A 17661-nucleotide genomic window follows, 5' to 3' on the forward strand; every position below is an offset into this window, starting at 1 on the left:
ACTCAGGTTCCAATCCGCAGTGGACTATTCTGGGATATTGTTGACAGGAGGCACTGGATTCCCTCTAATGAAAAATGGTGAACACGATAATAACTGGGTTTAAAAGGGAGAGGGAGACTAGACTATTTAGCTTCTCTGATGTCCTACTCTATTTGGGAAATTTAAGAGACTAACCAGTTTGCAAGAATCTTAGCATGAATAAGGTGAAGAAACTAAACGCTATGGCGTACAAGTGGTAGTGGGGTGTCTGAAAGCATTTTGCAGCTTGGTTTATGGTCACCTATTAATGGTATGCTAGTTTCAACTTTGAAGGTCCCTGCTTAGCCCAGTGGGTCTTTGGATGTTTCTTAAACATAGGAGGAGAAGCCTCCCTCTATGTGCAAGAATGAATTATACTGTCTGCCAGTTGACCACAGAGGGATCTTTGTACTTTGTCGCTATATCTACATTTTTTTTCAGGACTGGGAGTGCCAGTCTGCAGACATGTTCCAGTGACCTATCTCGACTTGTAAATACTGGGAAAGCATCCAGGAGGCATGTGCTGGGAAAACACAAAGGCCTTCAGCCCACAGAAAGTTGCAGTTCGCAGAGGATCTGCAACAAAGTGGAATGCCTGTTGAAAAACCCCTAAAGTACTTACAAGTCTGGCTCAGAAGAATCATGAAACAGTAAGAGGAGTCCTCCTGTGCCATGAGATACTCCTGCTGACTAAGGAGCTGCACTGAAGAACGTAGCCAATGTGAGGGCTGCAGGGCAACTCTACCCTAGCAATGTTGGGAAGAGGACAGAGCACTAAAGATGAGTTTGTACTTTTGCTAAAAGGTCCCTATAAAGGGTGCAAGAAACATCACATCAAGCTAACGAAGTTCCCCACCCATTTGGTACTGCGTGAAGCCTTCTTCTGATTGGCCCCATTTCCCTCATTTAACATCTCTAAGTCCCAAAGACCTCATGGGGATGTTTCAGTCAAGGTACTGCAGTCTCGGGCATCATTTTAATGTATTTCCACTCTTCTCCTTCATTTTTACGAATTATTTTCCCCTTTGTATTGACATCAAATATTGCTATTCTTATATATATTTTTTTTAATACCACCGTGTTAGGCGGTCTTTCCTATTTTACAAAATGTAGTTTCCACATTTAATTCCACTGCAGTGTTGGTTTTTTTTGTTAATATGCTTAACACTTAAAACATACCCTTTAAAGACTGCCTTGTCACTCTGGCCCTGCTTTTCAGGAAAGCTAAGGACCCCCAGGGAAACCTGTTTGGCTATGTGCACTAACTTGGATCAGTGCTCAAGAGGCCATTTTCTCACACTCACCTGTGGGCTGCAAGGCAGGGCGTTGCTTTGACGAGGTCTGACCACCAATGTCAACAAGTCTTAAAAGTACGAGCACAAAAAAAATCGTAAACAAATGCTTGCATGCAGTGTTGACATACCAGGGACTGTAAACAGAACATACGAGGGTCAGCTTCCAAAAAGATTTGCCAATGTGCCAATGTGCCAATCTGATGTACCTTGAAACTGCTAACCTACAAAACGAACAGAACTTAGGAAGTAATGAGTGACAGAAGATGGGTCAAAAAAGATTCCCAACTTCCAAGAACAGACATGAGAAGGTTTTTGTCCAATTTACAGAGCTGCATAAAAGGGAATCACTTTCAGTTGGTTGTTTCGGGACGGGTGTTTGGCCGGAACAGGTGCCACCTGGTCAAAACAAAATGGATGTATTTGTGTGCTGTACTTGAGACCATCTGCATTGCAAGAGACAGCCCCATCTGTGTATGCCCACCAACTTCATCTTGAAGGCAGTAGGCCTGGACTTAGAAGTAAGAAAGATATTTTGTTATGGGCTCAGCCTTGTACACCAAGTCAATTGTACACGGCTGACTGATTAAGCATCACTGCAACAGCAAATTACCATCCGAGAAGCCAAGCCTACCCATAGGTACGATCTCTTTTGCAGTTGCAGAAATTAAGGGCGATCTTATGACAGAATGGCAGTTGCTGTATTATTTTGGAACCAGCAACGTTTAGGCAGTAGCTTCCCAGGTGTACTCACTTTTCCCCACTTCATCAAATAAATGCACAAAGGGTAGTAGATAAAAAGAGTTTAAAAAACAGAGCAAAGCAAAAACAAAAGGAAGCAAAAGCGTAAAAGACCTAACATGTCCTTACTTTTTTTTTGGATGAGCAGTACATAATGCACACTTCATAGTAGATTCTGGGAGCATATTGATTTCCAAACTACATATCTACATACACTGTTCATCAAAAGTGCGTCCTTTCATAGATAAATGCCCCACTGACAGTCAAAACATTCTAGAACGTTAAAAAAAACTTTTGAAATTCATAAAAAGTTGCTGAATGTCATCTTTAGAAATATCACAGATCAAGTACACCAACTATGGCCAGCTCTGCTCTCGGGTTCCTTCTCTTCACACATCTCCATCACAGATGGAATTTGGTTTTCTTCCCCCTCCCTCCCATTTCCGCCTAATTGGTCATTCTTTCGAGATTTCTCAGCAGGCAGATATTTTTAAAAACAGAAGTGGAAATGACCACATCTAAAGAAGGGCGGGAGGGGGTGGGGTTGGGAGACGGAGGGGGAAACGCGGGGGTGTTTTATAGGAACCGTTCGTAGATCCGGTCAATTTTCCACCGGTGTTGGGTTTGGTAATGGCTGGCTAACGATGACTTGCACCACGTAGTCCCTGGGGATCTTCAGCTCCTCCAGTCGCATTTTGTCTGTGAGCGGCCGGCCAGAGAAAAACCAACGCTGGCTGGTGGGCTCCACGCCCTCCGTGGTGTGCAGGCGCCGCTTCATGTGGTAGACCGTGTCCGTGCTGCGGACCAGAAGCTTGAGGTCTTTGCCTGTGGAGAGGCGCAAGCGGAGCTGGCATTCGTGACCGGAATTGGGGTTTGGTTCGGGGATATCCAGAGTCTCAATGTCGCTCTTTTCTTCAATCATATTGATTGGAGGTGCCAGGCAGTAGACGGGAAGCTGGTATCTATTGCCCAATTCGTCATAACATTCAGTCAGTGCACCTAAGGGAACAGAAAACACAGGCAATGAACACAACATCCATTTGGTCTGGCTGCGTCTTATTGATTAAGCAATCATGGCGAATTAAGAGGATATTTCCTGATCCATTGTGAAGACATCTATGAATTACTAATGTGCATGCTTTCCAGTGCCTCGATCTAATTCAACTCTATTTTAGAAACACAAACATAAAAATGAATCGTATGAGACCTTGCAGGGCTAGAGAGCTTCTAATCGAAGACAGCTGTTGTGCCTGAGTGCAGATACTTTACCATCAAGGTTTCTTGGCATCTGCTAAGAACAGAGGCATAGGAAGATATGCAAACACTGCCTGTAGGACAAAACAAATTACCCTGAGAGGCTCTTTTATGCGTTTTATAGTATTTCCACATAGAAAAGCCCTGTTCATTTTTATCAGCGCAGCATCTGTTTCCACTAGACAAAGAACAACAACCTGATCAGTATATGTTTTTTCACTTCTGCGGATAGTTGAGTGATGAGAACGTTTAGATCAGCTATTTAGAAATTGCTATTCTGGTCAAATATAGAGTTCTTTAGGGAAAAAGAGGACTCGGGTGAATATGGATTACATATGCTTCACTTTGCACTTGTTAATTGTTTCCCATAGCCTAAAACTAACCACACGTGGCTTCATTTTCACATGCAATGTACGAGGTGCTACACAGCAAAGAGAATGTTAAACATATATGGGTCAGTGTGAGGGCAGCCAGGTGAATGTGACTGCCACCATGAAATGAATACGCTCCGCAGCCACTGCTGGTTACCATTACCAAGTGCCATCGATCTCTGGTCTATAGTAGACCGTGGATGACACAGCTTTTCACTCTTGATGAGGTGAAGGATCAAAAAGCAGGATACGTCCAGTCACGTGTCTCACATGGTAGCACGAAAGTACAATTTGATATATATCTGCTGCTCAGAGGTCAAGCAGGGTCGGGGCACTGATTTACCTCCTTCCAGGCACAATGTCATTTTGCCACCTAACCTCCTTGGAGCAGTAAATTAAAATAAATAACTCAATGAAATAAAATAAAAAGAATAAGCAATTTTACAAAAACAGGCAGCCCTCAGTGAATTGCAGCCCCTGGGCTAATTTTTAAAAGTTAAAAAGAGAACAAACCAAAAAAAACAGATGGGGCAGGAGTGCGTGGAGCGATGGAAGAGTGGGGGAGCAATTCAACACTTCTGATAAGCTGCAGAGGCAAACAGGGAGGTGAGCAAGAGCAATGGAAAGAGGAAGGAAGGGAGGAATATTACTTTTTAGGTCTCGACTATTCTATCCCGTTAGGAATTGAATAGGCGAGATTATAGTAAGCAGTCCGAAAAGTATACCTAGCCTGCGGATTGCGTACTGTTCATGTGAGGCAGGCGCATGCACATCAAACACCATCGGCCGCGGCATCAGACTTCAAAGGAATCCGCTCCCAAGCCGCTGCCCCGCACCCCCATCAGACTTAAAAAGGAATGCGCTCCCGCTCCTCCGCCACCCCACCCCCGCAATGCCGAGAGCTTTGTTGTTTTGCATCCATTTCGCGGGGAAGCCGTGTTTTGTTCGGCGTTCTCTGCATCTTTCTCGTTTTATTTTCTGGACGAAAGTGAAAGCCTACCGTGCTTGTTTACAGTAGCCTTGCTCCTCAAATGCTGTTGCTGTATTGTCATCTCTCTAGGGACACAACTTGAAAACACTTGATTTGCTAGCTGCAATGCTACATCCGCTATGCTTTGCCTCTAGACACGTTGATCCCTCGCATGCAAATTCTGCCCCTCCTGATTCTGAAACTGACCAACTCAGTCACCACGCAGTCTTTTCTCTCTGTCTTGTGATGTCTGCCCTGCCAAAATTTACTTCGGACCCTCACACACTTTCACCCCTCCTCACCCGCTCACCCCTCCTCACCCTCTCACCCCTCCTCACCCTCTCACCCCCTCAGTCACCCTCACACACCCTTAACCCCCCACTGACCCTCACACACCCTCAACCCCCCACATCCCCCCTCTCACCCTCACACACCCTCTCACCCTCACACACACTCACCCTCACACACCCTCACCCCCACACACCCTCACCCACCCTCACACCCCCTCACCTACCCTCACACCTCTCACACCCCCTAACCCTCACACCCCCTCACCCTCACACCCCCCTCACCCTCACACACCCCCTCTCACCCTCACTCACCCTCTCACCCTCACTCACTCACCCTCACTCACCCACTCATCCTCACTCACCCACTCATGCTCACTCACCCACTCACCCACTCACCCTCACCCACTCACCCTCACCCTCACCCTCTCACCCTCACTCACTCACCCTCACTCACCCTCTCACCCTCACTCACTCACCCTCTCACCCTCACTCACTCACCCTCTCACCCTCTCACCCTCACTCACCCTCTCACCCTCACTCACCCTCTCACCCTCACTCACCCTCTCACCCTCACTCACCCTCTCACCCTCACTCACCCTCTCACCCTCACTCACCCTCTCACCCTCACTCACCCGCTCACCCTCACTCACCCGCTCACCCTCACTCACCCTCACTCACCCTCACTCACCCTCACTCACCCTCACTCACCCTCTCACCCTCACTCACCCTCTCACCCTCACACCCTCTCACCCTCACACACACCCTCACCCACACCCTCACCCTCACACCCACTGCCCCACACCCTCATATCCCCACACCCTCATATCCCCTCACCCTTACCCTCAACCTCACACCCTCCCCCTCACAACCCCACACCCTCCCCCTCACAACCCTGCACCCTCTTCCTCACACCCCTGACACACCCCCTCACACCCCTCACCCTCACACACCCCCTCACCCTAACGCACCCCCTCACACCCCCTCACCAGCATAACATAGCATAGCATAACAAAAAAGCGTAGGATAGCAAAACATAGCATAACAAAACAAAAGCATAGGATAGCAAAACAAAGCATAGCAAAACACAAAGCATAGCATAGCAAAACACAAAGCATAGCATAGCAAAACACAAAGCATAGCATAATAAAACACAACAAAGCATAGCATAACAAAACACAACAAAACATAGCATAACAAAACAAAGCATAGGATAGCAAAACTAAACATAGCATAACACAACAAAGCATAGGATAGTAAAACAAAACATAGCATAACAAAACAAAGCATAACATAACACATAGCATAACAAAACATAGCAAAACAAAACATATCTTAACAAAACACAACAAAACATAGCATATCAAACACAAAAAAAGCATAGCATAACAAAACCTAGCATAGCAAAACAAAACATAGCATAGCAAAACAAAGCATAGCATAATAAAACACAACAAAACATAGCATAGCATAACAAATCATAGCATAGCAAAGCATAGAATAGCAAAACAAAACATAGCATGGCATAACAAAAGACAGCATGGCATAGCATAACAATTCAAAGCATAGGATAGCAAAACATAGCATAGCATAACAAAACAAAACAAAACATATCATACAGCATCACTCCGGACAACCATAGCATCACTCAGGGGCACCACAACATCACTATGCGCTACCACAGCATCACTGAACGCCACAGCATCACTGAACGCCACAGCATCACTCGTTCGCCATCACAACATCACTCAGCGTCACCACAGCATCAATCTGTGCAACCATTCAACAACACCTGGTTCAAATATGTTCTCTCAATGTTTCAAGCTTTATTACAAATGTAACAAAAATATATTAATATTTCACTTCTGTTCTTGGATTTGTCACAATAAAATACGCTGAACATAATCTTCACAAACGTTATTTACAAAACTTTAAGCTATTGCCATTATAAATTACAATAACTTTCATTTAAGTATTAATTATTGGAAAAAAGTTAAAAGCCATTGTTATTTGTAATATCAATACATGTAAGTCACGTAAATACAACACATATTGCATTACAAATGCTATAGGTGTCACATTTGCGAAAGTTATAACTATTGGCATTGTAATTGACAAAGCTATTAATATCGCTATTTTCAAAAACAAAACAAATAAAAAAATTGTCATTTACAATACCAATAGCTCAAACTTTCCTAATGCGAGACCTATTGCATTGCAAATGCTTTTTTTTGTTTGTTTTTAAAGCTGAGCGGCGTGGGGAGTGGGAAGCCACAGAGGAGCAGGGAGTGCGATAGCAAAACAGAGGGTCAAAGTGTGACTGAGACAGCAGCACAAATGGAGGGAGAGAGTAAGAAAACATGAACTCCACTGCAGTGCTGAAAGTAAGAGAAAACAGTAGTTCTCTGAATGCATGCACTGGAAGGATACAACTCATCCAATGAAAAGGATGACAAAGAAGTCATGCTCTGGTGGAGAGACAAACTCAAGAAGAGGAAGATAATCCGTTGAATAAGAAGCAAGCAAATGAGACTGACGAACAAGTTACTTGTCTAGAAACTACCTAACCACACATTCCTTACCATGAAACAATCAATCGGCAGGCGTCAGGCTGGATCAGGTGGATTCTCAAGCAGTACCCCTGCGCACCAGTAGGTGTCATCATTCAACTGAGAGTGGTGTCGTCGGACGTGATCTGCACGATACCCACATAGGAGTCACCCGGGTGTGCTGTTGTCAGTGACTTTCGCAACTTTCCACCTCAGGTGCATCGAGTCATGATGAGCACCGACCACTGGTGTGACAAACTAAGGCCCTTATGAGGATGTTTTCTATACCATTATCGGTTCACAGAGCAGGGAAGACTGGTGGGTTGATAAGGAATCTACTGCTATATAGAGTCTCAACCAGATAAGGAGTTTTAAGTAGCAACGTGTTCATCCGATAGAGACTTCTAAGAACAGATTGCTCACCTTAAATTAGATACCCCACTAATACCTCCTCAGAGGTGGGACTTAGAGACCAATTAGATCAGAAAGTCCACAGGACCAAAAGGGCAAAATGCCCATCACAACAGACTTGTTTATCCAGGCAGTAGTGTTCGGTGAAAGTGTGCAGTGAGGCTCATGTTGCTGCATGACAGATGTCCCGCGGACAAGTCACAAGTTAAAGCAGTGGTCACAGTCTTTGCTCTGGTGGAGTGAGCCCGCAAGCCCTTGCAGGGTTGGTCTTGGAGGGATGAGGCGGCGTAAAGAAGGTAAGCAGGGGGATGTTCGGACCTACATGGAAAGTGGTCACAACCTTTGGAAGGAAAGAGGCAAGTGTACAGAGAACCAGCTTGTCTGGGTAAAAAAAAGGTGGCATAAGGAGGGTGCACAGAGAGCACTTGTTCCCAAACCCTCCTGGCCAATGTGATGGCTACTAAAAAGGCAGTCTTTATAGGCAAGCGAGTAAGAGGACAATTGTGCAGAGGCTTGATTGGTGCACACATGAGAAAGGTGAAGACCAGGTTGAGGTACAAATGAGGCATGATGAAGGGCCAAGGTGGAAACATATGTTGCAACCCTTTAAGGAACCTAGCCACAACAGGTGGCCCAGCAACTGCAAGAATGCAGAGATGGTAGAGAGGAAACCCTTAACCGTGCCCAGAGCAGAGCCCTGCTGGGAGAAGGACAATGTGAACATGAGAACTTTTGCTAAATGTGCAGAGAGGGGGGGCCAACATAGTTGGAACCAACATGACACAAACGAATCCCAACGGCAGGCCGATTTGGTGGAGGGACACCTGGCTGCCACAATAACATTACAGACTTCAGGAGGAAGGTAGAAAGCTGTCAACTGTCTCCGTTCAATCGTCACACATGAAGGTGGACGGTGCACAGGTTCAGGTGCAGAACCCTCCCCTGTTGCTGTCACAGAAGATTCTTTCAAAGAGGCAGTCTGACTGAAAGACTGACTGTAAAGCTCAACAGCTCATTATAACCAGACTCACTGTGCCTAATCCAGAGCCCCAAGAATGACTTGAGCCTGGCCATTCCCGATCTTCTTGAGAACTTTGGCCAGGAGTGGTATTGGCTGGAAGGCGTATATGAGGCCTGAGATCCATTCGAGTCGAAAAGATAGTCTTTGAGCTAGAGTGGCATTGGAAACTCCAGTGCTCAAAACTGCTGACATTGCACGTTATCAGTGGTGTCGAACACATTTTACCAGGGCTCTCCCCACTGATGAAAGAGACCATACAGCTCGTCCGAAAGAGGACGTCAATTGTGATCCCCTAGGCATCTGCAGGTACGTTTGTCCACTCTGACGTTCAGAGAGCCCGACTGGTGTTGATCCATCAGGGAAATGCCCTCATGTTCAAGCCATATCCAGAGACGCAGAGCCTCTAGACAAAGGGTCCACAACCCCACCCTGTTTGTTGCAATACTACATGGTGGTGGTGTTGTCCTTGAACATCTCCACTAGTCTTACCTTGATCAATGGAAGAAGGGCTATCAGTGCCAATTGAATTATCCAGAGCATCAAAAGGTCAATGTGGAGTTAGGACTCTGGAGACCAGTGGCTCAGATCTCTACCTCTTCTGGTGGCCAGCCCAGCCCAGGAGTGATGCATCTGTCACTACAGTGGGCTTCAGTTGGGGAAGGGAGAGGGGGTCTGCCACTGACCCAATCGCAGTTCGTTAGCCAATGCAGATTTCTTGCTGTTCCCTCTGAGATCTGGATCATGTTGAAGAGATTCCCCACTGATGCTGAGCCCACTGGGACTTTAGGTCCCACTGCAGAGCCTCCATATGCCATCGGGCATGAGTGACCAGCAGGATACATGAGGCCATGAGAACCAGCAGCCTCAGAGTCAGTCTCTCCGAAATCCAGGATGGAGGCAAAATATTGGAATCATAGCCTTAATAACCTTGACTCAAAGCTCAGGAGGATAGGCAAGAAAATGCACTGTTTTGAGAACTGATTAGGTGAAAAGGAGCTTCTAAGAGAGGGAGTCAGGTGAAGCTTTGGCATTTTGATAGTTACACCCAGGGAATGCAGGAGGTTAGCTGTAGTCTGAAGGTGAGAGACGACTGCCGGTGATGAGCTAGCCTTTAACACCCAATCTTCAAAGTAGGGCAAGACTAAAAATCCCAACCTCTGCAGATGAACTGCAACTACCACCATCACTTTCTTGAAAACCCTGGGGGGTGCTGGTAAAGCAGAATGGAAGCATAGCTAACTGAAAATGCTCTTGGTCCGCCGTGAACCTCAGGTAATGCCTGTGGCCAGCCAGGACAGGGATGTGGAAATATGCGTCCTGCAAGTCCAACACTACCAGTCAGTCTCCCGGGTTGAGGGGAAACAGAACTTCTGCAAGCATAAGCATTTTGAATTTCTCTTTCTTCAAGAGGTTGAGAAGGCGAAAATCAAGGGTAAGACAAATTCCTCTGGTTTTTTTGGCAGCATAAAGTAGCAGGAATAACGACCACAACCTACTTCTGATACACCCACCTTCTCTATGGCTTCCTTGGCCAAGAGAGCTTGCAGTTCTTGACGGAGCAAGGAAAGATGGTCCTCCGTCGGTCGATTGGAAGTGGGTGGCATGAGTGGTGGGGTAGTCACACAGGGCAGGGTGTAGCCCCTTTGAACTATCTGGAGAACCCAACGGTCTGATGTCACTGACCGTCAGCAGTACAGATGATGGTGTATCCTACCATCCACTGGATGTCCATGATGATCGAAGGGCAAAATAAAGAGGTTTGGAGGAAGCGGCTGCCGGGGGTGGGGTGGTGTTGGACTGACTCGACCGCTGGCTGACTATCCCATGCTAACTGTGGGACCTGCGCACTCTGCCACAAAAAGCTGTGTTGGCTGGGAAGGTATGGACGCTGTTGGAGACCCCTTCTGTGGACACGAAAGGGGGAGGGCAGATTGGGACAAGTCCAAGGACCTGTCCGTAGCTCTGCTATCTTTAAAGCGCTCTAATGCTGAATCCATTTTCTTTCTAAAGAGACGAGAGCCATCAAAGGGCATGTCCATGAGGGAAGACTGAAAATGCACTAAAAACCACTCTTCAGCCAGGCTTGGTGCCACTACTTCATTCATCTCATCCATTGTTCATTTAACGTTTTCGAGCGAAAAAACAATGGTTCTGTTGGTAATCACGTGTAATTAATTAAGCGTACTTAATACGTATTATTTACATTGATCATTAAATGTTGTAAAGCAACACACACAACGAAGCTGTGTCGGTACATATATTAAAATTGGAATGATACAGAGAAGATTCCGAATTAAGTTGTGTTGTGTGTGCTGCTTTATAACATTTAATGATCAATGTAAATAATATGTATTAAGTACGCTTAATTAACTACATGTGATTTCCAACAGAACCATTGTTTTTTTCCCTTGCATACCTACCCAGGTTCTGAGGGTTACTGGGTTACCCCATTATCGTTAAAGGTAATTTAACGTTTTCAGCATTAAAACCGCTCTTTCACCCATCCATCAGTTATTGCTTCTATCTTTTTGTGCACTCGTCCTTCATTTTCACCCTTCCTTCATCCAAAATCTGCCCACTAACACTTTCATCTTTTATTCCATCCATCAATCCGTACACCTCTCTATTCTTCCTTCAGACCCTTACAAGCATTCTTTCATGTTTCTAAGCATCCATGTGTTCACCATTCCAAGCATCCATCCTTAAAACCTTCTGTTTTTCAATATATAATTTCACCCTTCAATCCATCCTTTCACCCTTTTTTCCATTGAAAATTCCACTTACTGTGTTTTATGAGCTTTTGTAAGCAACCTTGCACAGCGAAAAAGCGGAAAAACGAATTTCGGGAAAAACGAATATCGGAAAAAACTAATTCAGAATTACTAATTTTTACTGGGTCCCAGTAGCCCAGAGACATCTCTACTGTAGCTGTTATAGTGCAGGATCACTCTGCCACTGCTTCTCACAAACTGGACAACAAAGGTTTTAGGGTGCCTGGAACAACTTACCCAAAGTGAAAATAGCAGTTCTCAGTTAAAAGAACTATTGGGACTCTAGCTATAAGTGGCAAGTGATTTAATGTTCAAACAGGACTTTTAAAAAAGCTAGCACACAGTGGGTTCCTCTTAGTGTATTGGACTTTAGTGAGCCTGTACCTTGTGGACAGCAAGTCGCAGTAGAAATTTGGGTTTGGTGTAATAGCATACAAAACCGAATACACCCAATGGATCCAACGTTCCAAACAGCAATTTGGGGACTGGAATTTACTCAGAGTGCAGTAAGCTATGGGTGACCACTGGGCCCCAAACAATCCCGACACTAAGAGTCGAATCTGATGCCTCTTGGCAGATTTGGTAGCACATCTATCAGTTTTGTTAAGCAGTTTAGGTCTTTTTTGGTTCCTGCATTGCTGTGAGTTGAATGCATATTGTGGGTGGAAACTTGACACCAGTGAAACAGCTATGGAGTCGCAGAGTTGAGCAGTAGGGCACCATCATGTGTCTTGTAGAATGCAGCCATGTAGAAGGCAATTCATACAGCACACATTCACCTTGCCACCACATGTAAGCTCAAACACACAACATCAATGCAGGAGAAAGGGAAAGGCCCCAGTTACAGAGGTCCAAATGGATTTCGTGCTAAGGTTTGTCATTAGACACCTATCTTAGGACTGCAGGTGGGATCAGCGTCTCTATATTTACACCAAATTACAAAAAGCACTGTTGCTGGACCAAGATCTAGCTTTTTGTCTAAATTGGAGAAATTCCGTTCAGCGGCTCAGGCCGCAGTCATGTCTAAAACCCATATAGGAAACTGCATGGGAAAATGCGTTTTGGAACCCCCCCCCCCCCCTTCTTCTCGGACCCCACTTGATGAATTACCTCGATACACACTTTCCAGACAGCAGCTGAAGTGAATGGCAAACTAGTTTTGAAAATTACAGACAGATTCGTGAAACCGCAAAGTTATAAGCGACTGTCAGTAGGATATATACATACATATATATATACACATACAAACATCTATCTTTTCACATCCTTGTTGCTTTAAGGAAGCTGTCCTAATGGCATCAGTGAGTGAATTTCTTGAAAAATAAATATGTAAATTATATATCATAAGAGGAGGAGTGTGGGTGGGGAGGATTTCCTCCCAAACACAACATAATTTCATAAAACAGAGGTGTCATTTATAGATAATGGGTATATAGGGATAAAGGATCAATGTGAACCTGGTAGAAAACCAAAAAAGCAAACTCTTTATCAAGATCAAAAAATAAGAATGCAAAAGTCAATTTAGAAATAAAGGCAGTTTATGAATTGGTTTCTATGAAATGGTAAATGGCATTCATGCAGCACAGTCCCATTAAACAGACTGGGTGAAATGGTTTCTCAGTAATAGCATTTCATGAAATTGTTTTTCTATGAAATCACATATAACTGCTAATTTCACCTGAGCCTGCATCAAGGGGCACATCATTTTTTTTTATTTAAACAAACAGGTTTTGAAAGGAGCTTAGATTGATTCATAGTACACGGAACAAAGAAAATTAACCAAAAATCTATGAAAAACTTACGGAAAATAAATAAAATGATAGCTGAACAGTGAAACACAAGGGTAGTCACAAAATTAGCACGCAGTAGTAACAGAGGATAAATGAAAGACTAATACGCCGGTAAACCCTACCAATAAAAGGGTAACACGTTGACTTAAATACAATAAATAACGAAGATCAAAGAGAACCAACTATGTAAGGAGAGGTGAATAACATGGGGTGCTCCTGAAATTAAATACTTTTGACACCCGACCCTGTTGGAGAGGGTGGGAGGCAAGGGTCACAGCTAGAGGTCTTTAGATTTCAGTATTCTGAAATATTTCTTAGATGACGGATTAGAACAAAACTCAAACTAATGCACACACACCAACGTGTATAATTTGAAGGAAGGACAAAGGTTCCCTTATATTTTAAAAACGAAAACTAAGAACGAAACATGATTACACATATGCATGGTGTGTTAGGTTAAATGCATCTAAACAGTGCATTTCTGTCATTTTAATCCCAATGGAGCACTATCAGAATCTTGAGACTTTACAGTTCTGGCATTCTCAATGACAAGAGTTAAAGTGGTGTGTTTATATTGCTTTTTGCTGTGTTTTGTACATTTGAGAGGCAACTCATATTTGAAAGTGACCAATAGGACTGCAGTGGACTAATGTAGAAGTAGTAAATGTATACAGAACATGTGATAAACAGAAGAAAATAATGCACTTAATGTATTGATAATTTATCCAGTCGTGATAATTAGCTTATTTTGTTCAAAAATATCTGAGCTGGTGACATCTCACTGAGGTTACTGCACAAATCACATGCACTGACCTTCACATGAAACGACTAAAACTTCGAAGAACCAAGATCACAAAGTGCACATAATGTAAATAGGTCAGTGGGTTGCTGCTTTTGTCAGAGGGCCCTATTGTTACTTGCAATGAATAGATTAAAGTCCTAACATAGAACATTTAGCTATTAACTGTCATATAGGAGCTGCATGCAAACTGCAAAGTATAAATTAGAGCATTATGGGTTTTCCCCAGTCTTTGATTATCCTAATGTTGCAAAAAAAAGTTTATTTGGGTAGAAATCAATTCTGTTTATTAAAGAGAACCCACAACCATGGTATTACGTTTTAAATTCTTAGTTTGTGTTTCTCCAGACCAATCACTTTTGAACTATGCTGCCTACTAGTATGGTGGTCATGTGACTCCTACACCTTTAGCCCTTTGTCTTATGTAACATTTCCTATACAGTGATTTACACATGTATGATTCTTTGTCTCTGTGCAATATGTGCGATGTAAAGTGCTCTGACACCATACACTGGTATTAGTGGTGCTGTACATTTTCCGATACTTTATTATTTTGGCATTTTTACACATGCTAACCGTCTCTGCAAAGATTTTTCCTTATTAGTACCAGTGGAACGTACAACTGCAGCAGTGAGAAAGGTGACCAGTCAAAGTTTGCAAAGGGCCCTCTACTTCACAGCAGCACAAGTCACATTTTTTAGTAACTTATGATCCGTTTGAACTATAAACAATGTATTAGTTAAAATCATCAGATTATGCAGCAGATGATGTATTATGTGGCAAGTATGGCAGAACCATAATTATGTTGAAACATTTGCAAACTAGGATATGTTGCCATTCATGTTTGAACTGCTCTTTTGGAAAATGTGAGAAGAAGTGCTGATGACAGAAACTCCATGGCTGGGAGACAAATGGCTTGTGATTCCACTTTTAAGGATATTTGGGACATTCTATGATTGAAAACATATCCCACTTTGTGAATGTATTTTAAAGTCAATAACTAATATTAAACCTTAAACATGTGTATCTATTAGTTAAATTAAATAACATAATAAGATGTAACCGGCTAGTGAAATGGTAAACAAATACTAAAAATTTGAATATTTTGCTCTTTCTACCACACCTCTGACTCCGCCCACTGACCCAATCCACGGGTCTCCTTGCCCTCTGATTCTCCACCCACAGTTCCCCTACTTTTTGCCCCCACTTCGACCACTGGGTATATAAAACCTAATTATCAGACTAACCAAGGATTAAAATGAATTGCCTACACACCGCAAGCCATATAGTTTTGAAGTTGGCTCGCAGGCATTGTGGGATACTTATGGCGCATGATCAACAGGGCTATACACACCCATCCTGACCCGACTAGACATAACTAATAACTTCAGATCCACACTGACACACACAATTACACCAATAATATTAAAGAAACATTGTTCTAAAAACAAAAGGAAAAGAAATCAGCGATGTGAGAATGCAGTTCTGCTATGAAAATGTTATGTGAGCGGCGAGCGCACTACCTCTCACTGAAGCCATTTACCTCATTTCTTTTTAGAAAACTCTCATGTTATGTTATGTGTGTTTTTACAGCGTGCCAATCACCATTGAGGGCATCCAGGCGCTCTGTGGCAAGTGTTTTATGCCAGCTCTGGGAGCTTACTCGAAAAGCCATGTCTTCAGCTTCTTGTGAAAGTCTGTACTTTTGCGTATGCCTAGGGCGTGTGCTAGTGAGAGTCTGGAAGAGCGGAGGTCTCTGGAAGGTTGGTGGAAATAAGTGCGCTGTTCAGGTGGATACGGCCTGTGTTGTGGAGCGCTTTGTAGATGTGGGTGAGGAGTTGAAAGGGCACAGGCTTGTGTATTGAGAGTCAGTGGAGTACCCTAAAGTGTGGTGTGAAATGGGCTCAGTGTGGGAGGTTGAGAACTAGTGTGCTGCTGCGTTTTGGATGGTCTACAGTCTGGAGCCTTCTAGTGCCCTGAATGTGTCAGAAAATATCATGTGCCAAATAAGAAATAACAAAAAAATACACACTCGACTTAAGATAATTAACTAGATGACAACCTTCCGACAATCTATATAGCGTATAGCTGTTGTACCAAAGCTTAAGTCGGAAAAATGGGTGGGATATGCATGTGCAACTCTTGAAAATTGGGTTATTAAAGTTCACTATCTTGCTGTGCAAAATGGTAATGTTGCCACGAGATGAACTGTTTCTAGCTATAGTGAGTACTCTTTAAGAACAATGGTATGATTCAAGATAGCCCATAGTACAGAGGGGCATCTAGAGACCGGTATGTCATGTGGCGTTTTAAAAAAAAAAAGTGTGAAATGGCATCTCATCTTAAGGCTAGCGAAGGTAAAGTGAGCATCAGAAATTAAGAAGTCCGAGGCCAGGCAAGAGAGCCGAATAATGAAATTAGAACAAAGATAGAGCTGGAAAAATCAGCAAATGCTACTTTTACTGAAAGACTGGAACTGGGGAGACTATATGGACTTTACTATGCAGCTCTTGAAGCAATACAAAAAATAAGCATTCCTCTCCGTAGAGCTGTAATCCGTTATACGATGAAGTATGCCAATGCTGCATACATCTAAATCAGCTGAAGTTAAAAAAGAAAATTCAAAGAAAGCAGCAAACTAGTAGCTTTGACAATTACAACTTTTGGCCTCCACCCACAACTCTTTGTTGGTTCATCTCGATTAATCAATGAACATCTTTAACATATGTAAAAACACAGTGGCCCTTTTTCATTTGAAAACTTGAATAATAAATACATTCTATACAACATAACACTAGAACGAGATATCAGTTGTGTATATAAAGATGACATGTAATAAGGCCAGTAGGGCAACAAATATACAACCAGTCATACAAACAGTCACAGCGAGATAAAGAGATTTTCCTAGAATTACGAGCGGGGAATCGAACATGCTTCCCAACTGACATAGATACCTGTGGCCATTATGTCACATCTTCTCCTTTTCATTAATTTCTGCTTGCCTTTACTTTGACGACTAAACTATCGCCCTTGAGAATATGCATGGACGCCCATTTTTTAAGACAAGCCGCATCTAAAGAAAGGGGCGTGGCAAATATTAAAGTGAAACCGCAGCATATGGCGCTTTGACAGAAAAAAGCATCTGTTTGTCAAGTTGACTAACAGATTTTTCTTTTTGTAAAGGCGACCATACCGCTCTTTCACTTTAATAGCTGCTGCGCACCTTTCTTTAGACACAGCCTGTCTAAAGAAAGGGGCGCGCCTCCATGAATTTAAGAACGCTACATGGGCGCTAGTAAACCAAAAAAAAAAAATAATAATAGTTAAGCACGGGTGCTATACCTAAAGTGGACCGCTCTGCTAAAATAAATAATCGCGGCTGCTATA

At 43.4% G+C, this 17661-nt stretch overlaps 1 protein-coding gene across 1 annotated transcript in view; it reads right to left on the reverse strand.

The window, feature by feature from the left end:
* Window positions 1-2098: 2098 nt before the first annotated feature.
* Window positions 2099-17661, reverse strand: part of UBTD2 (ubiquitin domain containing 2) — a 387402-nt gene continuing 371839 nt past the window's right edge. The window contains exon 3 of the mRNA XM_086931587.1: window positions 2099-3050. Coding sequence (XP_086787713.1) covers window positions 2653-3050 — 398 coding nt within the window. The 3' untranslated portion in view covers window positions 2099-2652. The remainder of the gene's footprint in view (window positions 3051-17661) is intronic.

Source organism: Lissotriton vulgaris, chromosome 7 (assembly GCF_964263255.1).
Source record: "Lissotriton vulgaris chromosome 7, aLisVul1.2, whole genome shotgun sequence".
NCBI classification, from domain to species: Eukaryota; Metazoa; Chordata; class Amphibia; order Caudata; family Salamandridae; genus Lissotriton; species Lissotriton vulgaris.